The 27,047-nt window shown below is 34.6% G+C and overlaps 1 protein-coding gene across 2 annotated transcripts in view; it reads left to right on the forward strand.

Annotated features, from left to right (window-relative positions):
- Positions 1-27,047, forward strand: part of POLK (DNA polymerase kappa) — a 66,081-nt gene that overhangs the window by 2,807 nt on the left and 36,227 nt on the right. The window contains exons 2-3 of one of the 2 annotated variants that reach the window (XM_088023350.1): positions 18,086-18,228; positions 24,704-24,823. In XM_088023350.1, the coding sequence (XP_087879476.1) occupies positions 18,086-18,228; positions 24,704-24,823 (263 nt within the window). Of the gene's footprint in view, positions 1-18,065; positions 18,229-24,703; positions 24,824-27,047 lie in introns of both variants that reach the window. The other variant, XM_088023349.1, reaches the window with a different exon arrangement.

Raw genomic sequence — 27,047 nt, forward strand, 5'->3', positions numbered from 1 at the left:
TGTGAGGCCTGTTCAAGAACTGCCACTATGGTGATTCATGTGAGTTCAGAGTGAGCAAGCAGATAGTCCCTGGGTATAAAAACTAGCTGGCTTCATCCTTAATAATCATATGAATTTGGATGTGTATTTAATAAATACTAACTTAACAAATAGCATTATTAGTTTAACCAGTCGCTTTTTATCATATATATCCCAACTGTTGTGCTGTTAAATGCATTTGTGAATGAATATTTGCATAAGTATATCAAAATGGATATTCATTTGTGTGGTGGTGAATGCATCTATGTCCATGTCTGAACATGTAAACACTAGTTTCAGAAATGTAAAGGACTACAAGAAACTTGCATGTTTTCATCTTTTGTGATCTTATACAGAATTATTGTAAAATACCCTTACAAGTGTATTCACAAAACTGGGTACACTGTGTAAAGTGAATACAGGAATATTGAGGTGATTGCTTCCCATAGTATCTTAATCTTTTGTGTTGGTGCAAAAAAAGATTGTATTTCACCTATCTATGATTAACATCTGGCATGCTTATCTTCCAAATTCATGGTTTTCAGTTAAACTTAGATCTTAACAGGTATATTCATATCTAGTGTAGGCACCCCAAGTTTACACAAGTGTCTATGAATGAACTTTAAAGGATCGTCAACTTTCTGAGGTAAGCGATTCAGCCAGCAAAATCAAGTGTATTCAAGAATAGCAGAGGAATTGCAATTTTGGACAAGCAGACCATGGTGAACCATAGGCACATCTAGAGAACAGAGAAGAGTCACTTTATAGAGGAAAGGAGGAAGTTGGGAGGGGTTATTTTGAACAAAAGTTCTTTGGAGGAAAATGAGTTGGAAGTGGTAGTGACTTCTCATTGGCTGCAGGCAAGGGCAGAAAGAAGAGAACATACGGGTCTGATCCTGTCGTCTTGGGGAAGCTGTCTACTTCAGTGTCCTATGCTTCATTTCCTGGAAATCTTTAATTTGAGGTCAGTAGTTGATGTGCAGGTCTAGTCAGGGTTTGGAGCTTCCTTTAGATGAGACGCATGAATCTGGGAGTCAACTGTTGGAGTTTAGTGGCCCAAGGTTGGTCCATACACTTGATAAGGGCCTTTCCAATGTGGTTGAAGAGAATCTTTTTGGAGATGTCTTTTCCAAGAAATGAAATCCCCAGGTTGCAGTTTGTGGTGTTGGAGGGCTTCATCTTCCGGGAGTGTGCTGTGAAAAGATTGCCCTATTAGAGCATAATTATTTTGGGGGGATGTAATTTGGCCTTTGCAATACTGAAATATATCTCCTTTTATTAGGTGCAGGTCAAAAGAGGTGGAAGCTGGAGGTATAGAGCACTCAGTAATTATTCCAAAGGGTGAAAGTTTATGAGTTCTAAAGAAATAGTGAGATTTAGGACCATCAGCGATACTTTTGGCCAAGGGAGTTGGAGGGTTTCCACAAATTTTGCCAGTTGAGTTTTGATGATGCTTTTGGTTGGTTTGACTAGTTCTAAACACTGAGTATGGTAGCAGTGAAAATGCTGTAGAACTGGTCAAACAGCACAGACTTGCTGTAATATTTGACCAGCAAAATGGGTTCCCCAGTCACTGTGGAGCTCAGGAGGGGTTCCCCAGATGGGGATGATTTTTTCCAATAGCATTTTAGTTACCAAAGAAGCAGTAGCTTGTCTATGTGGAAAGGCTTCAAACCAGTGGGAAAACATGCAAATCATTACCGAAACATATTTGTATTCATGAGATGGAGGTAGCTGAATAGAGACCATTTAGGAAACCTCAAATAGTCCTTTGGGCAATTTAAAGTGCCCAGGAGCAGTGTGAACAGATTTCTTGAATTGTTTTTTGGTGAGGGCAGCTTGCTATTGCTAGACAAAGGGAAAATCTTTCTTCCAGCTGGATTATGCAAGCTTTGACAAGTGGTATGTGCATGATAGTCTCCCTTCATGGCTTCCTGAACACATTTTCACAGGATCTATCAGATTTTTTGAGTAATAGAACAAACTTTTGCACTTGGTGAAAAAAAAAAAAAGACCAAAAGCTAGTCATAAAATCTGGTTGAATAAAAACCTGTTGTTAATCTGACCAGATTAAAAAAAAAAAAAAATCTGACCAGATTATGTGCGTTCTTTACATATGAATGGTCCCCATAGCCAGACAGCTGTGGAAATTTCTCTTTCCTTCCTGCATATGCTTTACTAGTTTCTTTCTCCTCATTTCTCCTCTTCTCCTGCATTACTATTGTTTATATGTATTGTGTATTACTATTGTCTGTTAATATTTTCCCTCTTGTACTCCTTGTCTACCATAGCAGTCATTGGCAGCAGTGATGGGACAAGCAGAGGAAGGAGTAGATGAGAAATAGTGAGAAGCTGGGAGAAAAGTAATCTGTAATGGAATCTTCCATCCTGTTTTAATTGACTCATAGGAATAGAGAAGGGAAGCTTATGTTATTGCTATTCTTAATTCTTACTTCAATCCTGTTTCCTGCCTCAGTATCCCAGGAGCCCCTAATCCTTTCACATTTTTTCAGGCTCTGTGATTGCTCTTTGTTTCCTGGTCTCAAATCTAGGCTTGATATCTTCTTCCTACATGTTAATCTCATATTTTTGTTTTCCTCCAAGGGGAATAATTATGATTCTAAATGATGAGTAGCATTAAGTTAGGTTATTCCTGTTCTGGAGATGAATATTTAAGTAGGCACTGCCAATAGTTACTTTCCTTGCTTTCTTTTTTCTTCCTTCTGTTTTCTAACCACCCATACTCCATTTGGATCAAAACACTTTTGTTTTATTAACATCAATTACTATTATATTATGCTGATACTGCTAGGTTTTATTCTGTTACTCTCATTCCTAAGGTGACTTTGCATATATGTCTTGGATTCCCTTGTGTATTGATTTATTTTATTTTATTTTATTATGTTAATCACCATACATTACATCATTAGTTTTTGATGTAGTGTTCCATGATTCATCGTTTGCATGTAACACCCAGTGCTCCATTCAATACATGCCCTCTTTAATACCTATCACTGGGCTAACCCATCCCCCCAACACCCCTCACCTCTAGAACCCTCAGTTTGTTTCTCAGAGTCCATAGTCTCTCATGGTTCGTCTCCCCCTCCGATTCCCCCCTTCATTTTTCCCTTCCTACTATCTTTTTTTTTTTTTTAACATATAATGTATTATTTGTTTCAGAGGTACAGGTCTGTAATTCAACAGTCTTATACAATTCACAGCGCTCACCATAGCACATACCCTCCCCCATGTCTATCACCCAGCCACCCCATCCCTCCCACCCCCCCCACCACTCCAGCAACCCCCTTGTATATTGATTTTTAACATCTTTAACTCAAGGACAACTGTATGGGGTGGAGGGGGCTACTCATCGATACCTTAATGCACTGCATGTAGCTACTTAGGAAAATGTCACATCCCATAGAAAGTTCTAACATTTGGCAGTAAGACAGTGATTTCAGAAACAGAATTTCAAAGGGCATATAGGGCTACCCTTTTATCATGTTTCCTGTTGTATAGAGGAGAGCCAAGCCAGGCATGTTCCAAGCAGAAATATTCTTTCTTACTATTGAATAAAATTGAAATTATATTCCATTATCTTTTATTTATATCTGTTTGGTTTTGTGGGATAAAAACTTGTCAGGGGTGGTTGGTATTTCATAGATTTCACTATAACAGTAAAAAATCCTTTAGTCTAAAAACTACATAGTACACATCTATAATAGATGAACAGTGCTATTAATACCCATTCTCTGCATGTACACTCTTTGTTTTTAACCCTCAACCTTTTCAGTCTCTAAATTTTAATCTCTTTAACTTATATTGAGAAATTCACTTGTTAATATGTTAAAGTCCTACTATATAAGCAGTATGGTATTTTTAAATATTGATAGGATCCTCATAATGGTTATTTTGTAAATGTGGTTTTGCTTCCTGTTTTTCTCCCCAGCCCTTTCATTGTTTCACTTTTACTGTAATTTCAGATCCTCTTCTCCTTAGTCAAGTAAGCTGAAAAATACTGTGGTAGAACTATACATATTGTTATGGTGATACAGTTTATGAATATACAGTTTACCTTCATCCTCATTTAAGGTATTTATTAAGACTTGCTATGTAATTGTCCTGATTGGGGTGCTATGAAAATAGGAGATATATACCACACATTTCATAGATTCGTTGCTATCTAGCATTTTACTGTCTAGGAATACAGGCAATAATTAAGTGTAAAAAGATATTGATATGTTTTTAACAGTGACAGCATTATTAAAGGACAAGTAAAGATTTAAATTGTCTGTCACATAGTAAGTGTTCAGTAAGTATTTAAGGATGAATGGAGTAAGTTTATGTGGTTGATGATTAAAGGGAAGCTGTAGGAACTACAATTAACGAGGCTCAGGAAAAAAATCACTAACAGGTTAAAATTAATGAGAGACTAAAGAACCAAATTCCAGCATGACTTTTTGTAAGGAATAAGTATCATTTGTTAAGAACCTACTCAATGTTAAACATTGTTTTAGGTTTATTATATTTAGTATTCACTCTTCACAAAAATCCTGCAAAATAGACATCCTTATTTTACATACAAAGAAATTAAAGTTCAAAGAAGTTAAATGAATTGCCCAAAGTCATAGCTAATTAATAGTCTAGTTAAGATTTTGAAACTCGGAGACTTATAATATGTACTTTCAATATATATAAAATTGATTTTAGACTCAAAAAACAAAAACAAAGACAACTATTATCCTGAAATGATTAAACATTTGAGAATCTGTTAGAGCCTGATTACATTCTGGGTATGTTGCATAGTTTTTCTTTAGTTTGAAATTTTTCTTTTGAAGAAAATTCATCCACATACATTTTTAGGCTGCAGTAGTATATTATTTAGGCAGTTTACAGTGTATTTCTATGATAACTAAAGGGATGTGCTACCAAGTCTATGTTTTAATTATCTATAGATAATTTAAGTGATTTCTTTTGCAATTATTCTTTTATCTAATGTTGATAAAGGAATTATGTATCGATTTAACTCTTGATATAAGAGTATTTCTCAGGAAAAAATGTCATTGGTATCTATCAGCATTTTATTTTTTATATTTTTGAGTAATTTTATGAATAACCTTGAGAAGTAACAAACAAGGGATGGTGAACAATAACTTTATTAGGAATTGCAATAAAAATTAAAACTTAGTAAACAAATTTTTATTCTATGTTTTCCTGAAATGAGTAATGAATGTCCTTTGAAAGCAAGTAGCTGCTCATCAACTTTTATGCATGATCCTGGATGTTTCCATCCTATAAATAAAGATTCCAGGTATAATATGCCTCTTTAATAAATTCTAGCTTATCATTATGTCTGGTTCTTTATCTTGCACTTGTAACATCAAAACGCTGTAACATTGAAAACCTTGACATCTCATAATCTTGTTAAAGAGAAGACATCCATTTTTTTCCTCCATAATTGTAAAATATTTTCATTTTTATATTTACAAACACCACTTAGAAGTACAAGTCTAATAAGGTTTTCATTTCTACATCATCTGTTTCCTTCCTTTCCCTTTTATATACACATCTGCCTTAGACATTTGTTGACTTACAAACCATATTAAGTAACTTTTAGTGCATAAATATCATAAAAGATGAAAGGACACTGTCATATGTCCTTGGGATGTTCCAAGTTCTTGTTGCAAAATACTCTGTGATGAAGTCCTTCCTGTTGAGTGACTAACTGGATGGGGATGCCATATTAGCTTTTCTTAAAAATTCGTTGTTTACTCATTGATTCTTAAGTTTGAGAAGATATCTATTTGAATCATCTGAAAATTCATACTCTGAGATTTTGCTTGTAAGATCAATTTCACCATCATTATAGTCAAGAGTGCTGTTAGTTTCTTTACATTCATCTTCCTATTTGTCTAATAATTGTGAAACTTTTCTGTCAGTTTTCTTCTCTTTGCCAGTATGGGCAGAAAATGAAAAATTCAGAACTTTCAACTATGGTTAGCTTTCATTAAAAGCTTTTATCAGTGAAAGCTACCAAAACCCACCCCCCTGCAAAAATGGTGTCTCTATACTTCTCTTATACTTTCCTTCAAAGATGTACTACTGTGGGCAACACAATTAGAAAACTGAAGGATGATATAATAATGATGATTTATTTCACAGGTCATCTTTCTGGTGATTCCATTATTCACTTTCTTATGATTTTATCTTTTAGCATAAATGATGAATAATGATTAATAATTCCTAGGATAATGAAATAGCAAAATATTCAAGATACAGGAAAGTAAGATCCCTAAGATACCATAATGTATCTTTCATTTATAAAGGGATCACTATAATGTATCTTCAATTTATAAAAGAGTCAAATCCATATAGAAGTTGCAAGATAGAGTGAATTTTATTCTGTTAAAAATTTAATATTTTGTTCTTTGGAAGATTTCTAAGAAAAAATATGATATGAAATATCTGTGCCTACAGTAAAGTTGCTCAAAGAAGAAACTAAAACTGGATCTAATAGATCCTTTTATACCAAAGGTTAATTTAACTATGTTCCTTAATCTTTTTTATAACCAAACACAAACTAGTTTGGATTTCCTTCTATCTCAAGTAAAAGGGTTAGCCATTGTAATTCCAAAATAATAATAATTTGAACAAATAAGGCATTCGTCTTAAAGATCAAAGTACATATTGATATACTACTAGTTCATTTATCTTTACCCAATCCAGTGAAATTTTTGCTTTAAAAAATAGATGTATTAAAGTAGATATATAAAAAATCTTTTATAAAGTATATAATGTTTGCCCATTGAGAATAGTTAGCAATACCTAAAATATTAACAGAATTTTTTAGTTTTTTACATAAGAAAAGCATGGCTATCATAGGATCCCACAATAGCAAGCATTTCACAGTAGAACCACACTTTATAAGTCATGATCTGAGAGAATTATCAAAAACCAAAGTGAAGTCAAGGGGATCAGTGCCCTACATGTAGAAATATTTTCTTTTGCCCGCAAGCAGACATGTGAAAATCTAGGAAAAAATGCTAATAAATTCCAGAGACGAAGGCCTTTTCTAAAAAGACCTTTGCTTCTTTCTAGTGATTATTGCTAGTTTTTTATGGGATGAAACCCAAACTATTTTGTGATTAAGATTAGTATATGATACTGCAGACAGAGGTTAAACAGGTACATAATTTAAACAGATTTTGTTAGTCACCTTCTTGACAAAAGGGTCGGGATATTTTTAAGTCTCGGGAAGCGTTTTTTTCTCTTCCTCCCTGGGGGTAATTTTAGGGAAAAAATGTAAATATATGCAATATGGGATGGGAGAGGATGAGGAAGGCACTGCTGCTATATGTCAAGGGACAGAGAAAACCTTCAGATTTTTAAAAGGACAGATGAAGAGGAAGCAGGAGTAAGGGAAAGTGTTCGTGCAAAATACAGGAACCTGGAGTAGCTCTGTCTTTTGAAGGGGGGGGATGGTGCCTGGGCACATCATAGCCAAACTGATGAAAACCAAAAATGAAGAGAAAACTTGAAAGCAGTCAGAAAGAAATGACACATCACATACAGGGAACAACAGTATGAACTATCATGATCTTAACAAGTAATGGAGGCTAGAAAACAGTGGAGCAACATCTTTAAAGTAATGAAAGAAAAAGACCTGTGAACTTTATATCTGATGAAAATATCTTTCAAGAATAAAAAAGTAAAATAAACCTGCTGTCATCTTAGTTAAATATTTAGCATACTGATTAAGAATGTGGGCTCCGGAGACAGAATTTTGGATTTGAATTTCAGCTTGGACACCTCTGGTGATCAAGGGTGAATTACATAAATTCTCTAAGGTTCAATTCCCTTATGTATTTTACCAGTATATACTTTAGTGAGATAATATCTAAATTAGTGAGTAATCATGAGAAACAAATGAGAGAATGCTTTTTAAACACTTAGTACCTGCTTAGCATATGGTAAGTTGTTTGAAAATATTATCATTTATTCATATGTATTTTTAGCAAGTATGGCCAGCATTTATGGAATTTCATGCTTTTTATTTTCATCTTTTCGCCCCCCCAGCTTTAGAGAGGTTGGATATATCTTGAAAAGGGAAGAAACCACTGACAATATTGTAAACAAGAAATCACTTCTGCTGCTACTTTGACTTGTACAGAGACCAGATTTCGGAAGCTCTCATTTTCAGAGAAAATTCGTTCTTTTTATGAATAATGTTTTCCCTTTATTTTGTGTTGCTTTAGGCAGAAATGTAGGGCTTTTTTAGATAATTGATTTTTACTGGTATTATTACATAAGGCAGTCCCGGGTAGAAGAGAACTGTTTGTTTTAGATGCCATGATTATTGAATATATTACCCTTTGGATCACTAGAAAGGTCTGTAGTTGATTCCTAAATATATTTTAGTAAAGTCTGAATGGAACATCATATCTTAATAATTTTATTTTAGTTTCTTTGTCATTATTTCATATTCTTCATTTAGAGACTTCTTAGGCTTTTAGAGAGTTTTTAAAATCATGATGTCATCTAAAAGTAAGTTTAGGCCATAAATTTTGTTTTATATTACAGTTATAAATGATTTTATCTATCATTTATACCCCTTTCACATTCCATGTGAAAAAAAACCACTGTTCCTTTTTGAAAAGATGTCGATAATTTTCTGTTTTACCTTCTTTGTGTTTATCATGTAATGGCTAAACATGAGGGTTTTGAAGCTAGGCCTGAAATACAGTCTCAAGTCCACCAATTGTTAACTTATCTAAGATACATCTAAGTCTTCACATCTTAGTTTCCTCATATCTTAGGAAAATTAAATAGAAATATACATGTAATATACATGTAAGATCCAAATGTTACTTTCTTATAGTTACTGCATTTAAAAAGACTTCACTGAGGTGTTACCATTAATTGTATTATGTTCTGTATATTAATCTGCCCATCATTCATTCATTCAACATTTATTAAGAAACAAGCTCAGTGGCCTAGCACTGTACCAGGTTTTGCCCTCTTGAAATTTATATTTCCGTTGTATTAGATACTACAAAAAAACACTTGCCTTATTTTTTTCTTACACAAATTCTAGCGGGAAAAGGCATTTGGCATAAAAGTTATTCAGGTTGATTAGTTTATTAGTATATTTAAAATTTTCACCTTTATTCAAATGAAGACATTAATAATCTTTAGGATACAACTGTTTTATAGCAGTGTTACTCAAACTTTGGTCTGTGTACAGTGCTGATCCATAATGAGATAATTACAGAATTTGAAAGTAAGCTATACATTTATTATCTAACAGTTTGGGTGGATCAAGGATCCCAGCATGGCTTAACAGAGTGTCTCTGGATCATGAGGTTGCAGTCAAGGTGTTATCTAGGACTGCAGTCTTATCTGAAGACTGGACTGGAAGAAGATCTGCTTCCAAACTCACTCGCATGGACCTTCTGTCAGGGCTGCCTCACATGGCAGCTGGTTTCCCCAGAGTGAGTAATTCATGAGAATGAGAACATCTGAGATGGAAGTCACATTCTTTTATAACTCATTTTCATGTGTGACATCCCATCACTCCTGCTTCTGCTTCTTCTATTTGTAAGAAGTGATCACTTAATTATATATTATGATATTCATTTGTTGTAACTTTTTCTTCATTTTCCTACCGTCTATGAAGTACTTTTAAAGGTAATTATCTTAGTAGTAGTAAGAAATGCATATTTCATTTGTATGGGGCACCTGGGTGGCTCAGTCAGTTAAGTGTCTGCCTTCAGCTCAGGTCATGATCCCAGGGTCCTGGGATAGAGCTCTGCATTGGGCTCCCTACTCAGTGGGGAGCCTGCTTCTCCCTCTGCCTCTGCCGCTCCCCCTGCTTGTGTTCTCTCTCTTGCTCACTCTCTCAAATAAATAAATAAAATCTGTTTTAAAAAAAGAAATGCATAGGGGTGCCTGGGTGGCTCAGTTGTTAGGCGTCTGCTTTTGGCTCAGGTCCTGGGATTGAGCCCCGCATTGGGCTTCCTGCTCCGCGGGAAGCCTGCTTCTCCCTCTCCCCCTCCCCCTGCTTGAGTTCCTTCTCTCGCTTTGTCTCTCTCTGTCAAATAAAATCTTAAAAAAAAAAAATGCGTATTTCATTTGTAGATTAAATTTTGTTTCTTAGTATATTTGGCAGTATAGAAATGAATAATTCTTTTTTAAAAAAGATTTTATTTATTTTTTGAGAGAGAGAGAGATAGCAAGAGAGAGCACAAACGGAGAGGAGAGGGAGAAGCAGGCTCCCTGCTGAGCAGGGAGCCCCAAAGGGACTTGATCCCAGGACCGCAGGATCATGACCTGAGCTGAAGGTAGATGCTTAACCGTCTGAGCCACCCAGGCACCCCAGAAATGAGTAATTCTTATGCTGGAAGCTACTGTCAACATTTGACCAGTTTCATAATGCTATACTATGTGCAGATTAAATAAGAGGGTCAGAATGAACTGTAATAATTTATTGGCATTAGGTAAGTGGTTTTAGCAAAAATATTAACTTAGGAGGTTTTGCAAATATGCTAAAGCCATTATGGTTTAAAATTCTGAAATCTGAGAAATTGAAGCTGTTAACTTTAATAATTATGAATATTTTATTTTAACCTTTTAAAAATTATAGTTGTATAGTAAGAAGCCAGACTTTAAATCCCAAAACTAGGTTGCTATTATTCTTAGCTTCAAGACTTGAGTAAAGGAGGTGACAAGCTATATGGTTCTAATCTCTGCTGAAATAAGTGGATTTCAGTGTCCACTTTGAGTCTTCACCCTTTGAGGCCTGGTCAGGAAGAGAAAAACATTTCCAACAATTACTAGATTAGAAAAAAAAAAATTCCAGAAGGAAACCACGGCATGGAATTCATTTTCCTTTTTTAAATAAAATTATGGTGTCCTCCAGAGGCAGAGATGCATCTTGCTTACCTGTTAAGATTATATAATACAAGTGTGTTTTTAGATTAAGGGTTAAAATTATCTGTTAATATAAACATTTAGCATATATTTACTTTTTAAAAATATACATATCCTAAAGTAGAATTCTATAGATTATTTTGGGAATATTCTGGATATAATTTAAAATCTTACTCTGAGGAGCACCCGGGTGGCTCTGTCAGTTGAGCATCCGACTCTTGGTTTCAGCTCAGGTCATGATCTCAGGGTCCTGGGATAGAGGCCTACCTTGGGCTCCATGCTCTGCTTGAGGCTTCTCTCCCTCTCCGTCTGCCCCTCCTCCTGCCTACGTGCATGCCCTTTCTCTCTCTCGAATAAATAAATCTTTAAAAATAAATAAATAAATAAATAAACTCCTGCAGTAGACTAATTAGAGCTCAAACCTAAGAAATCAGCAGCACTGGATCAAGAAATAATATCATGAACAGTATCAAGGACACACTAGAACAATGTAGCAGAGGGGATAATTGAAAGGATCATTTTTCCAGGATAGGAAAATAAAATAATATCATGTACAACTTTGTTATTAAATACTATCCTTCCAATAATGTATGATGTAGTATAGTAATAAATAGTATAATAGCTCAATTTCTTATTAGTAGTGTAACCCCACCTATTATCCTGACTTCATTTGCAATTTTATATTGAAAGTAACACTAGAGATTGTAGAACTTAAAAAATCCATTACAGTACCAAAAAAGGTACTACAAGAGGACCCTTTTCTCCTTTTCTAAGAACATACGTTTTCAACTGTCCCTTAAAATTTATGCATTTTACTGTGTACTAGTCTGTGCAGTATCAGTTCTATGTAAGTAAATATTTTTGCTGACTTGATCTAATACCCAAAGAGAGAACCTCTTGGTATACTTCCTTCGTGTTAATGAATCAATGTCCTCAGAAACAGTCAACTTCTATAAGATATAAAGTTAATTTTTCACAGTTGTTAAAGGTCCTGAGTGCCCTTATTTCTGAGTGTAAACAAAGTCTTCATTGTTAGAGATTCTGGAAGACTTTACCAAATATGCAACTCATCATCAAAATAGGAACTTATACACTGAGCTTTGGAGAATTTACCATTGAATTGACACTTTAGTGAATGTGTTTTGTATCAGGATATTTTTCATTCTGTACTAAAGAAGCAGATAATTCAATTATTTATTATATAAAAGTGAATTTTATATGTCTGTAGAATTAGATAGAGTGTAGGCTTTTTAACAGCCTTCTGTCCCATTCTTCTTCATTGGAATAAATTAAATGGTTAGAAAGCTCAGGAAGGAAAAAGGCAATCGAAGAGAGTATATGCATAGTTCTCTCAAACACTTTATGTCCTCGGTGAAAACTTGTGTTTTCTTTTAGCATACATCCCCATGGTTTGGGATCTGTAGAGTTACATTCTTTCTTTCTTTTTTTTTTTTAAGATTTTGTTTATTTATTTGACATAGAGAGACACAGCGAGAGAGGGAACACGAGCAGGGGGAGTGGGAGAGGGAGAAGCAGGCTTCCCGCGGAGCAGGGAGTCCGACGTGGGGCTCGATCTCAGGACCCTGAGATCATGACCTGAGCTGAAGGTAGACGCTTAACGACTGAGCCACCCAGGTGCCACCGAGTTACATTATTTCTATTATTTCTCTTGGTGATACATATACATTTAAAATCTTTCAAATCATTCTGAAATAATTTTAAATTTTTTGTTTGTCTTATTTTGCAAAGATATTAAAAATTAAAGCCAGAAATACAAAGTTGCATCCATGCCTTCATTCCCATCATATAAAAATTGTGTTCATGTAGTTTGAGTACATGTGTTCACATAGATATGTGTAAAATAATTGGAGAGGAACATAGAAAATAATCTGTTAAAATTTGGGGGTTGTGATTTTTATTTTCTTGAAAATTTTAAAAATATTTTTACAGTAAATGAAAATGAAAAAGGAATTTTTTAGTCAGGCATTAAGTGGGAAATTACTTTAAAACTAGGGTAATATTCTTAATTCATAGTATTTAAATGTAGATAGTAAAAACATTTAATTACAGCCTGAAGTTTTGTTTAATCTGTTTAATCTGTTCAAACAAACCTGTTAAATATTTGAACATTTAGAGGATTAAAAATAATATTTGTTCTTAAGAAATATACAGGTTTTTCTGGAAGAATTTTTGGGTTTGGTTATTTATGTGTGTTAGAAATAGGAAGCAAGCTCCACCTAGGAACTCAATGTAGTTTAGTTTTCTATCCTTGTTCTCGATCTCTGCCCCCCCCCCCAGCTTCCTCTCTATCTTCTCTCCTTTATCTCTCTCACTATCCTTAGTATGTTTTGCACATTTTCTGGTAGATTTATTCTAGGTGACTTTGGTCAATGTGCTAATCACTTGTGATATTGTTTACATAGTTTTGTGAGCTTTTTATAGGTAGGAGAAATCCTACCACTCCAAAACTTGTTCCTCAGAACTCCTGCTTAAAAATCTAATTTTCCATCCTTACTACCACCAAAAACAAAGGTTCGCCTTATATTTTTTTAAGTGGTAACCTGAATAGTTAGTGGTAGAATCAGACTGGGAAGAACTTGAATATTTTCAGAGAAAATGTACTTTTAAACCAATATACTAAACCACAAGAACCCAAGTTCTTTCCTTTGCATTGTGTATAACCATTTCTGCTTCTGAGTTGAAGTGAAACAGACTGTCTTTGTAGTATCAAGCTATAAAAACGTTTTATTTTCTTTTTCATAATCATAGGACAAATAGTTTTTTTGGGAGCAAAACAAAATTTCATCTATGTGATCCGTGAACTTTGGCTTTTTCTTGAGGTTGCTTACAGTGAACCTTTTTTCCTTCCACAGTCTCTGTATCTTGAAGAGAGAGAAGTAAGGAAAGTCAGACTAGTGATTATCACAGCCCTGGAAATTTGGCTTAACTTTAATAATAACTATTGATTGAGAGTTTATTATATCCCAGATGCCACTAGGCACTTATATACTTCCCTCACAAAGCCATTTAAAGTAGTATTAAATCTCACTTCCTTTAGAAAAATATGGAAAATACTTTGTGATAATCTTTTGTGCATCTTTTGTGAATATTATGTGATCATCTCTGCTGGGAGCTAGCTCTCCCTTTCAATTTATGAATGTCTAAAGAAATTCAGTCAGAACTAATGGGGAGAATAGACACAACCGGGACTAGTGAGAGATTCTAGAAATTTGAAAATAACAGAAACACTAACCAATAAAAACAAAAGCAGGTTCACCACAGGGACATAAATGATAGTACTAAAAGGAACTCATAGGAATTCAAGTATAGTAAAACTTAGTATGTTTTATTAACTTTGTCCAATAATTTTTTGTAGATTTAGATATAATTGGAACATATTTAATCAAAGAAATTAAACAAGGCAATTTAATTTCCCAAAGAATAAATATAAGCTAGAATCCTTTGAACATTAATGGAACCTAGCAAGCATTCTAACTGAAAATCAAAATATGTCCCAAAAGCTTTAATCATTTTAACTATCAAATATCCTAGGAAAATAAGGTTTATAAAATCAAAGGTAGTTTAGTTCATATACCTGTCCTTACATATTTAATGTTGAAATGAGGAAAAACTACAAGTATTTTAAAATTATTAACTTCAGAAAAGTAGTTTTTGTCACAATCTTTTAACATAGCTGTGTAACCTTGCTATGTGAATAAAAGAATGAAAAAATGTTATAAACTGAGTTTAGTCATCCAACAAATTATTTATTGAGCACCTACTTTGTGCCAAGTACTGTTTGAGGCTTTTGGGATACATCAGTTAAAACAAACAAAAAGCAAAGTTCCCTGCCCTCTTGGAGCTTCCATATTCACAGGAGAGATAGACAATGAGCATAATAAGTAAACCTATATTTATTGCTCTGTTAGGAAATGATAAGGGCTATGAAAAAAATGGGTCATTGGGAAGAGGGGGGTATTTAATCAGGCTGAAATTTAAATAAGGATGTCAGGGTAAATCCTCATTGAGAAGGTAACATTTAAGCAAAGACTTGAAGGGAGTTTAGTCAAGAGAATAGCTAGCTGAAGAACCCTAAAGGAGAGAGTTCAAGGTTAGAACGTGCTTACCAGATTTGAGGAACAGCAAAGAGACCAGTGTGCCTGGAGAGTAGTGAGCAGGGGGGAGAGTATTAAGTAAGAGGGAAGACAGGTAACAGGTAATTGGAATCCAGATTCTGTTGGGACTTTGGCTTTTATTCTGGAGTAAGATTGGGGTGCTGTTGTAGTTTTCAGCAGAAGAGTGATATGACCTCATTTGTGATTTAGAAGAATCAGGCTGGGCTATTGTGTTGATAATTGCCTACATGGAGGGCAGAAATAGACCATTTAAGAGTCTGTTGCATTAATCCAGGCAAGAGATAATGGTGGTTCAGACTAGAGTGAAAGCAATGACAATACACAATAGGTTAAATTCAGGGTACATTTTGAAATCAGAGTCCATAGGATTTGCTGACCATCTGGATGGTCATACAAATTGATGGTCATAACTATTGATTGAGATCTCATACACTCATGGGGTGTATGAGAAAGAGGGAGCTCAAGAATGACGACAAGGTTATTTACATGAGCAACTGGAAGGGAATGGAGTTGCCATCAACTGAGATGAGGCTCAAGGCTGCATCCAAGTGGAACTGGTTTGAGGGATGGAAGCAGATGACAAGATCAGTTTTGGATATGTTAAATTTAGGATGCCAGATGGGCATTTGGACTGTAGCTATAAACTTGGAAGTCATTAACATGTAGAGAATAGTAAACGTATCATGAAACTAGACATAAATGGTCTGGTAATTGGGCATCAACATGACAGAAGATAGCTGAAAACTAACTTTACCTGCCACAGCTTTGCCTGGTGCCAGCATTGCTGGTAATAACCCAGTTCTTCTGACCCAATTAGGGACCAAAAGTAATTCTCAGAGTTTTTGGGCTAACTAAAATATTCTTTATGCAATAGTAGGCATTCAATAAATGTTTCTTTTCCTTTCATGCATTTCATCACTTAAAGGACAAGGCAGCTTGGGGCGCCTAGGTGGCACAGTCGGTTGAGCGTCTGTCTGACTCTTGGTTTCAACTTAGGTCATGATCTCAGGGTCTCAGAGCCCTGGGATGGACTCTGGTGCTGAGCACAGAGTCTGCCTGAGATTATCTCTCCCTCTCCCTCTGCCCCTCCCGCTCGTGCTCTCTCAAGCAAATAACTTTTTTAAAAAAATAAAGGACAAGGCAACTTAAATATAGTATGTCTGCATTCAGCATCTTCACTCTTCAGTGGTGTTGGTTTGGGGAAAATATGAATGAATTACCTTCACCAGTTTTATTAGAAAATGGTAAGTAATTGGGCTACTAAAGCATAACAAAATATAGGATGATATTAGGCTGAATGCGATAGTTGAAGAGAAAAGTCATATGATAAAAAGAGAAAACTAGCTTATATTCTCTTGGGCACTGGGAAACTATAGTACCAAGTGGTTCCTATATTTTGGGCACATTAGAATAACCTGAGCATGCCTTAAAAAATACTGATATCTGGTTCCTACTCCCAGTCCTTCTGATTTACTTGTCTCATAAGTAGAATCAAACAACAACAACCTGAACTCATAGGTGCAGAGAACAGATTGCTAGAGGTGTGGTTGGGGTAGGTGAAGTGGGTAAAGGTAGTCAAAAGGTACAGACTTCCAGCTATAAAATAAATAAATCATGGGGGTATAATTATAGGATGGTGACTATAGTTAATGCTGTATCATATATTTGAAAGTTGCTAAGATCTTAAAAGTTCTCATCACAAGAAAAGAAATTGTATAACTGTGTGGTGATGGATGTCAACTAAAAAAAAAAAAAAAAGGAAAAGAAAAGGTCCTTAAGGCAGCATAGAATAAATAGAATAAATGAGCCCTCCCTAAATCTTGCAAATAAGAAATCCCTGGCATAATTTGTTGTTAGATGCATGGCAGCTGTGCACCTGGTCATTTCTTTAGCGCATAAGTGAACTCAAATTGGAAGCAGCTGTGATGTTATGGCGGCTGTATTAACTTGAAGTAAGACTTGGATTCACACCAGTTCTTTGGCTCTTTGGCTGACTTAGGATGGCCAATTCCCTTAACCTTCCTGAAACTCCAATTTCTATCTCCCTAGCATGAGAATAACCAAATCTGTCTTGCATGGTTACTATAAATATTTTAAAAAGCTAATATATGTGAAAGTAAACAATAAAGAACTATTTAAAGATATTAAAGAATTATTATTTAAAAGGATTTTTCTTAACTTTAGAAGTGACATCATAAAATGTAATAATTTCCTAGAAGTGAACAGATTATTATTTTTTCTATATTTTTTCCACTGCTTTAAAAAATGGAACTCTGGGGTGCCTGGGTGTCTCAGTTATTAAGCGTCTGCCTTCGGCTCAGGTCATGATCCCAGGTCCTGGGATCAAGCCCCGCATCGGGCTTCCTGCTAAGCAGGAAGTCTGCTTCTCCCTCTCCCACTCCCCCTGCTTGTGTTTCCTCTCTCGCTGTGTCTCTCTCTGTCAAATAAATAAATAAAATCTTAAAAAAAAAAAAAGGAACTCTGTATACAGTAGGTAATGAATGCTGTTGAACTTATGTTTAGTAGAGGAAGTGTTATTTTGTATTTATTTTCTATACAGTGTGTTAATATGTGAAAAACATGAACTTTGGACTCAGGCCTGGGTTTCAACACAGATATTATCGCTTATTAGCAAGTTTGTGTCAGTAGACATGTTCTAAGACTCAGCTTTCTTTTCTCTTTATATTGGGGATAATAACATTTACCTTTCAGGGCAGGGTTGCTGTGTGAGGTTCAAGTGTAAAGTGCCAAACATAGTAGCTGGCACAAAACCTGCAGGAAATGTTAATTCCTTTCTTCCCTCTGAAAGTACAATAATCTAGGGATAGTAATTTAAAAATCTGAGTAATAATTTCTCAATGACTAAAAATTCTTAAATGTTTTACTTGTTTGGCTGATTCTATATCATTTTAACTTTTAAGTGCCTACCTCCTCACCATGAATGCTTTAAAAAGCACTGTTTATTTTTTGTGTTTTTTTCAGATAATAAAAAAAGCTTTAAGTTTACACCATGGATAGGACCAAGGAGAAGAATGGCAATCACAAAGATGATTTTCTGCTTAGGGTGGGACTTAATGATAATAAAGCCGGAATGGAAGGATTAGATAAAGAGAAGATTAACAAAATTATAATGGAAGCCACAAAAGTATGTTTCTTGTTAATTTTGCTATCACTAATTTAGTAACTTTTTAACTTTCTGTTTAAAATAAAATCAGTAAGTTTTAAATATCTTTTTTATTGTATTTTTTAATATTTTAATGTATCTTATTAAAACAAATAGGTATGGAATAATCTCCCTTCTGTTCTTTTACTCTTGTTCTGGCCATCCAGTTTTCTGCCTCATATACACATAGTATGCATGTAAAAGTAAAATAACATACATGTTCTTTTCTCACCCTTTTTCTTAATAGAATACTGTAATTGTTGTGTTTTTTGTTTTTGTTTCAATTACTGTAACTTGGAGGTCTTTCTATATAAGTAAAGATCTTCATTTTTATGCCTGCAGTGTGAATATAACAAAATTTATTGAACCAGTCAGAATGTTTATTTATGAACATATAAGTCATTTCTAGTCTTTTGTTTTTAGCAACAGTACTACAGAAAATAACCTTGTATTTTATAACATTACACATGTAAGAGAGATTCTAGAAGTGGAATTATCCTACCAAATACAGATAGCAAAAAAGGATATATGCATGTGCAATTTTTATGAATTGGCCAGTTGCCCTCCATAGTGGATGTATCAATTTAAATTTTCACTGCCAGTACATGAGAGTGTATTACCATGGCGCAACTGTGCCAGTACAGTGTGTAACTAAGCTTTTGGATTTGTCAGTCTACAGTAATATAGTGTAGCATTAATTTGCATTTCTTTTATGAAAAGTGAGATAGTGCATCTTTTCATAGGTTTAAAAAGCCACTTGTATTTTCCTTTTTTTGCAAACTGTCTCTTCTTGTCCTTTGCACAATTTTCCACTAAAATTATTGTATATCTTTTGACTTTGCTTATGGTACTTTTTCCTGTGCAGAAGTTTTTTTTGTTTGCTTTTTTATATGTACTTGAATTATTCAACTACATATGCTTTTCTCCAAAGTCCTAAATGTTTTCTTCTAACATTTTTTGTTTCATTTGTATATTATGAAATATCCATGTAGAAAGGTGTAAAATTTAAGAAAATATCCTTATTCTTAAGAAATGCATACCAGTATCCACAGCAACTCACTTTTAAATGGTTTAGCCAAAAAGAGGAAGAGGAGCATTTGTGTGTGTTCGTGTGTATGCATGTTTGTGCAAGTGCACATATAGGAGTTGGAGTGTGTTTGTGTGCATATACATAGGAGTTGTGGGAGAAACTAAACGTAATAGGAATCTAGGTGAGGACATATGGATGTTTATTGTACTATCCCAACTGTTAGAAAATTTGGAAATTCCAAAATAAAAAGTTGAGCAAAAATTATTTTAAGTGGGTTTAACGTAGAGATACCATTTTAAAAGTAAAAGAATTGAGATGAAGTAAGCAAACAAAATATATGGATCCTGATTGGATCTTGGTTTGAACAAATATTTTTGGAACATTTAAGGGAATTTGAATACGGTGAGTGTACTAGATAGTATTAAGGAATTATTGTTAATTGTATTAGCTGTGAAAATGCTATTATGATTATGTAGGAAAATGGCCTTATTTTTATTTTTTTTAATTAAAAAAATTGGGGGGGGAGAAAGAGCACGTGCGAACAGTGGGGAGGGACAGAAGGAAGGGAAAGAGAGAGAATCTCTAAGCTGGCTCCACACCTGGCTTGGAGCCCCACATGGGGCTTGATCTAAGGACCCTGAGATTATGACCCAGGCTGTAATCAAGAGATGGATGCTTAACCAACTGAGCCACCCAGGTGCCCCACAATGACCTTATTTTTAAAGATGCATAATAAAATACTGTATGGAATAGTTAAATGTCATTATATCTGTAATTTACTTTAAAACAGTTCAGTTAAAAAAAATCAATGAAGAGGGGTGCCTGGGTGGCTCAGTCGGTTAAGCGTCTGCCTTCAGCTCAGGTCATGATCCCAGGACACTGGGATCAAGCTCCATGTCCGGCTCCCTGCTCGGCGGGGAGCCTGCTTCTCCCTTTCCCTTTGCCTCTCCCCATACTTGTGCTCTCTCTCACTATCTCTGTCACTATCTGTCTCTATCAAATATCTTTAAAAAAATTTTTTTTAAATCAATGAAGGAAATAAGGCAAAATGTTTGTTGTTAAATCTCAGTGATAGTTTTATATATTTGTTTATTGTACTACTCTGTTTCTCTGAGAGTTTTGTGAATTTTTAACCATAAAACTTAAAAATAGGAATAAAACCTATGCCCCTAGTTTTCAGGTTAAGAAATAGAATATTTAAGCCATCCTGGATTTCCCTATCTTTCCTCTCTTTTCTCTGTGTCCCGGGAACACTTATTAAATAGTTCATCCTTCTCTTACTGATCTGCAGTGCTTTCTTCTATTCCACTGGATTATTTGTTGTTGTATCTTTACGACATGATCTTAATTACAGTACTTTATAATAAGTCTTGATAACAGCTAGGACAAGTTATTTTTTTGCTCTTTGTTCTTTTTCAAGGGTATCTTAGATATTCTCAAAACTTTGCTCTACCACATAAACCACTGAACAATGTGGGGGTTAGGATCACTGACCCCCTCCCCACACACACACCGTTGAAAACCCATGTACAACTTTTGAATCCTCCAAAATTAACTGCTAATAGCCTACTGTTGACTGGAAGCTTTACCAGCTTTTCCAGCTTTACTGGAAGCTTTACCACAGAAGATCTTAACCAACACAGTTGGTTAACACAAAATTTGTATATTATGTGTATTATATATTACAATAAAGTAAACTAGAAAAAAGAAAATATTATTAAGAAATCTTAAGGGAGAGAAAATACATTTATAGTACTGTACTATATTTATTGAAAAAACTCCATGTATAAGTGGACCTGTGCAGTTCAAACCCATGATGATGTTCAAGGTTCAACTGTATAGACATATCAATCATAGAATGATAGATACATATCATCTGATTGACATGTATGAATCATATACATATACGTATACATATATGATTTATATTTTATATGCCTTACATATATTTATATATTAATATATTAACATATTTATATATTTTATATCTTATTTCTCTAGTGTGGGTGGATGGGAAGTTCATCATAAATATCTTTTTTAAATTGAAATTTTCTAATTGTTACTGCTTCACAGCAATGCAGTTTACTTCTTTAAAAGTTTTATCAGAAAATTTTAAACATACACAAAATTAGAATACTAAAGTGAATTCCTGGGTAATCCTCACCCACCATCAGTAGTTACCAACATTTTTGAAAATGTTGTTTCATCTATGTTACCCTCCCTACTGAATTTTGGAGATGGAAATTGGAGTATTTTAAAACAAATCCCAATAACTTGGACAAATTTCAAGAAATTTACAATTTTTGCAAAACTGACTCAAGAAAATATGGAAAATCTAAATAGATCTTTAACAAGGAAATAATTTAGTAATTAAAAATCTTCCCTGTACCCCTCCCCCCCCAGCAAAAAAAAACAAGTCACAGTGGCTTCAGTGGTGAATTTTTTTTTTTAAGATTTTTTACTTATTTGTCAGAGAGAGAGAGAGGGAGAGAGCACAAGCAAGGGGAGAGCAGGCAGAGGGAGAAGCAGGATCCCTGCTGAGCAGGGAGCCCAATGCAGGGCTTGATCCCAGGACCCTGGGATCACGACCTGAGCCAAAGGCAGATGCTTAACTGACTGAACCACCCAGGCCTCCCTTCAGTGATGAATTTTATCTGACATTTAAAGAAGAAATAATACCAGTATTCCACAAGTCCTTTCAGACAATAAAGAAGGATATAACCCTTACAAACTCATTCTATGAGACCAGTATCACCTTGACATCATAGCCAGACAAGCAGAAGATTATAGATCATTGTAAATAGAAAAGTCCTCAACAAAACGTTAGCAAACTAAATCCAACAATATAAAAGAAAGGTTATATACCATGACAATGCACTTTTCTCCTAAAATCAGGGACAAGGCAAGGATGCCCCCTCTCATGCCGTCTATGCAACATAGTCCTAAAGTTCTAGTGTAGTCAGGCAATGAAAAGAAATAAAAGGCATTTGGATTGGAAAGGAAAAACTAAAACTATCTTTTCACAAATAACATGATGTTACATGTAGAAGCTCTTAAGGAATTTCAAAAGGAATGCCACAGTTTTACCATGAAAATTACAAAAATTAATTGAGGGCAGGTAGAGATTTAAAAAATGGAGAGACGGGGCTCAGTCGGTTAAGCGTCTGCCTTTGGCTCAGGTCATGATCTCAGGGTCCTGGGATCAAGCCCTGCATCGGGCTCCCTGCTCTGCAGGAAGCCTGCTTCTCCCTCTCCCACTCCCCCTGCTTATGTTCCCTCTCTTGCTGTATCTCTCTCTGTGTCAAATAAATAAAAATCTTAAAAAAATAAATAAATGGAAAGACATTACATGTTCAAGAATGAGAAGACTTAATATTGTTAAAAGGATAGTTCTCCCCAAATTGATCTGCAGATTCAATGTAATTCCCCATCCAAATTACAGAGGCTTTTTTTTTTCTGCAGAAATTGATTAACAGACCCTAAAATTTATGTGGAAATGCAAAAACATCTAAAATACCCAAAACCAGAGTGCCTGGGTGGCTCAGTTGGTTAGGTGTCTGCCTTCGGCTGGGGTCATGGTCCTGGGGTCCTGGGATCAAGCCCCACGTCAGGCTCCCTGCTCAGTGGGGAGCCTGCTTCTCCCTCTCCTTCAGCTGCTCCCCCTACTTATGCTCTCTCCCTTCCTCTCTTTCTCTCTCAAGTAAATAAGTAAAATCTTTAAAAATAAAATAAAATAGCCAAAACAGTTTTGAAAAGGAAAAACATGGAAGTCTTTGACTTTCCTGTTTTAGAACTTACTATAAAGCTACAGTTATCAAGACAGTGTGGTACTGTCATAAGGTTAGACGTATTGAACAATGGAGCAGAATTAAGAGTCCAGAAGTAAATTTTTGTATTGATACTTTATTGATTTTTTGCTAAAAGTACCAAGGCAGAGGATAGTCTGTTCAGCAAATAATCCTGGGACAACTGGATATCCAAATGCTAAAAAGATGAACTGAGACCCTCAATTCATACCATACACAAGTTGAACTCAAAACTGAGTGAAATGTAAGAGCTAACGCAGTAAGAACTTCTGGAAGATAGGAGAAAATCTTTGAGACATTTGGTTAGACAAGCATTTATTAGGTACGACACCAGAAGCGCAGTCAATAAAAGAAAAAGTCGACAAGTCAGACCTTATCAGATTTCAAAACTTTTGCACTTCAAAGACACAATTAAAAAAGAAAATGATAAGCAACATACTAGTATAAAATATTTGCAAAATATTTATCTGATAAAGGATTTACATCCAGAATATAGAGAGAATTCTTACAAATTATTAATAAGACAACCTAATAAAAAATGGGCAAAAGATATAAATAAGACATTTCACTAAAGGTATAAGAATAGCTCATAAGCACATGAAAAGATGTTCAACATCATTAGTCATCAGAGAAATGCAAATTAAAACCACATGAGGTGCCATTCACACTATTATAGCCTAGAATGGCTATGAGATAGACAATAACAAATATTGGTAAGGATATGGAAAAATTGGAACCTCATACATTGCTGGTGGGATTATAAAATGGTTCAGCCACTTGGGAAAACAGTCTGGCAGTTCCTCAAAAGCTTTAGCATGGAGTTAGCATATGACACAGAGATTCCACTTCTGGGTACCTCAGGAAAGTGAAAACATATGTCCATGCAAAAATGTATATACAAATGTTCATTACAGCATTTTTCATAAAAGCCATAAAGTAAACAATCTAAATTTCCATCAACTTGATGAGTGGATAGATGTAGATGTTATGTTTAGTGATGGGATGATAGGTAATTTTCTAAAAGTGATTTTCTACATTTTCTTTAATGGCTAACATTAAAATTTTTTAAATACTTTATTTTTGTATTTTTTATTATTTTTTTAGAAAAGGTGGGGTGGGGAAGAGAGTCTTATGCAGGCTCTATGCCCAGCATGGAACCCGACACAGGGCTCAACATCACAACCCTGATATCATGACCTGAGCCGAAATCAAGAGTTGGATGCTTAACTGACTAAGCCACCCAGGCGCCCCTTAAGTGCTTTTTAAGTAAAAGTGAAGGAGGTGACCGATGACCCAAATGACTAAGGCCTTGGATATGCCCCGTGGGTCCTGTCTAGGACACATTGTTACTTTCTAAGTAACATATTGTACTCATCTCAAAGAGTTTGTACTGTGTAAATACTGCCCCCAAAATTCTAGGTAACTATAAATTCATTTTACAGGCAAGGAAATTGAGACATAGAAAAATTAAGTAGTTTTAGGGTTCCTAGCTAGTAAGTAGTGGAGCTAAGTTTTGAATTCAGTTATTCTGATTCTAGTCTATACTGTTAGCCACCATGGTTATACTACTGATGCTTTCCTTCTGACACTTTTCTTATGCTTTGTTTGTTTTCTTATGTAGGGGTCCAGATTTTATGGAAATGAGCTCAAGAAAGAAAAGCAAGTCAACCAACGAATTGAAAATATGATGCAACAAAAAGCTCAAATTACCAGCCAACAGCTAAGGGAAGCACAATTACAGGTATTAATTTAATTGTTAAATAAAGTGGAAGCTGGTAGAATAGTAATTGATAGTTAAAATGCATCATGGTCAAGTCATAACTGAAAACAAGGTAATATATAAATGTTCATTATATTGTAAGGAATAAAGTTTGACAGAGGTGCATACTTTGTTAAATATTACTCTATTCTTTTATATCAAGACCCCATACCTAGGCATTGTCACCTCCATTATACAGAAGAGTAAATGGAGCCTTAGTTGGGGTAAATAACTTGGCTAGCTTCAGAGCTAGGATTTAATCCAAAGCCTATGTTCTTTTTATTATATACATATTTTGTAGCTAGAAAAAGGCCATAAGATAAATGGTTTCTTCAATGCCGATTTTACAAAAATGATTTGGGGGAACATGTTAACTAATTAAATTAGAAATTTAACACATAATTGTGTTGTACTAAAACTAGGGTAGAATGCCAAACGTGCATGAATTTTTAAGATAAAACACCAGACTGGAGGCTTTTGGCTTCTCCACCATCTTTGGGGAATAAATACTCAAGAGTTTCCTCCAGTATTTAAAACTATTTCAGGAGGAAGGTTTGAGTAGAGCAAAGCTGCAGGGCATTGTGTTCTCAATAGTTCTCATAGATCGAGAACTCAAAGTAGTCAAGCTTCTGCTAGTAAAACTGAAGTTTACTTTTATTTTTTATAAAGTTTACTTTTATTATTTTCCAATCATATGTTATTTATTTCCAATCATAAATAACAATAAACTCCTAATTATATGTATATTACTCTCACAATAGACTTCCTTTCTAATTGTATCTGTCACGTAATATTACATGGTATAAAGTTTACTTTTAAAGACAGTTTTTACCCTCTATCAAAATCTGATTCAATTTAACAAAGCACTTTAGGCCATTAATAATGATAAAATTATGTTACTCTTCTATGCTACAAAATTATTCTCCTGATAGAGTTCAGAAATGATAAATTTTATTCTTCTTTATCAAACTATACTGTGTCATTTTTTTCATTTATGCTTTCCTAGAGCACAAGCTAATTTTTTATCTTATGTGTTAAATGGTCTGCTATCATGACAAAAGATCATTTGCCTTTGTCTTTCAAACCATCATTTTTAGTCTTCATAGTGTTCTACTATATGGAGGTACCAGAATTTATTTACCCAATCCCACCAGGGTTTCAGTTTTTTGTTTTGTATAATCTTGTGATGATCATTCTTATCTATATATGTTTGCACTCTTGTCCTGTTATTTTCACCAAACATGGTACAGTTTTACATTTTCAACACAAGAATGCTAGTTTCCTCACATACTTGTTTAAAACTAGATTTTATTAATTTTATCAGTCTTTTAGCTTTTGCTGGTAATGTCCAAATATTATTTCATGGTTATTTTAATTTGTCCTTCTTAGATAATAAGAGGGAAAGAATATGTTCTCTCATATTAGCCGTTAATATTTCATTCCTATGGGCATTTCCTTCCTTTTTTATTCTGTTAGTATATAGGCTAAGTAGCTGGCACAAGAGACCCCAAAATACAATGGTTCAAATCAGATAAGAGTTTCTTTCTTTCTCACATAATAGTAAGTAGTCTCAACTGATTGGGTGGTTCTGCTCACCATAGTAATTTAGGGACCTCGGTTCTACATCGGATTGTTCTATCATCCCCTAAGTGTTATCCTTACCTGGACTGACAAAATGGGATTATCTGTAGTCTATATTTCAGCCCCCAGTAAGGAGGAAAGAATGAGGGAAAAAAAATGAAAGGTGAGTAATTTGCTATTCAGCAAGTAAAAGAGAAGTTGCTCATATTACGTCAGCTCACATTCTTTTGACAAGAATTTAAGTTTCATGGCCACACCTAACTGCAAGAGAAGCTGTACAGAATATTTTCCAGCTGGGTGGCCATATGCCCAGATAAAAATCTATTACTATGAAAGGAAGAGAGAATGGATTTGGGGGTTCAACTAGCAGTCCAAAACAGTATCCTCTGCCTACATTTCTAGAGGAGTTTATGTGTTTTTCTCTTGATTAATACATCTTATCATAAGTTAAAGATTTTTTCCTCTGCCATTTGTTGTAAATATTTTCCCAATATGTTGTTTGTCTTTTAATCATGCAGGTTTTTTTTCTATACTGTTTTAAATGTTTATGTAATCAAAAACGGCAGTATTGAAAAACATTTTTTTCTTGGCTTTTGTATTGAAAGCATAGAAAGTTATTCCTTAC

This window comes from Eumetopias jubatus, unplaced genomic scaffold (assembly GCF_037043125.1).
Source record: "Eumetopias jubatus isolate StellerSeaLion01/CBP00866 unplaced genomic scaffold, mEumJub1_p1.0 scaffold_5, whole genome shotgun sequence".
Classification (NCBI taxonomy): Eukaryota; Metazoa; Chordata; class Mammalia; order Carnivora; family Otariidae; genus Eumetopias; species Eumetopias jubatus.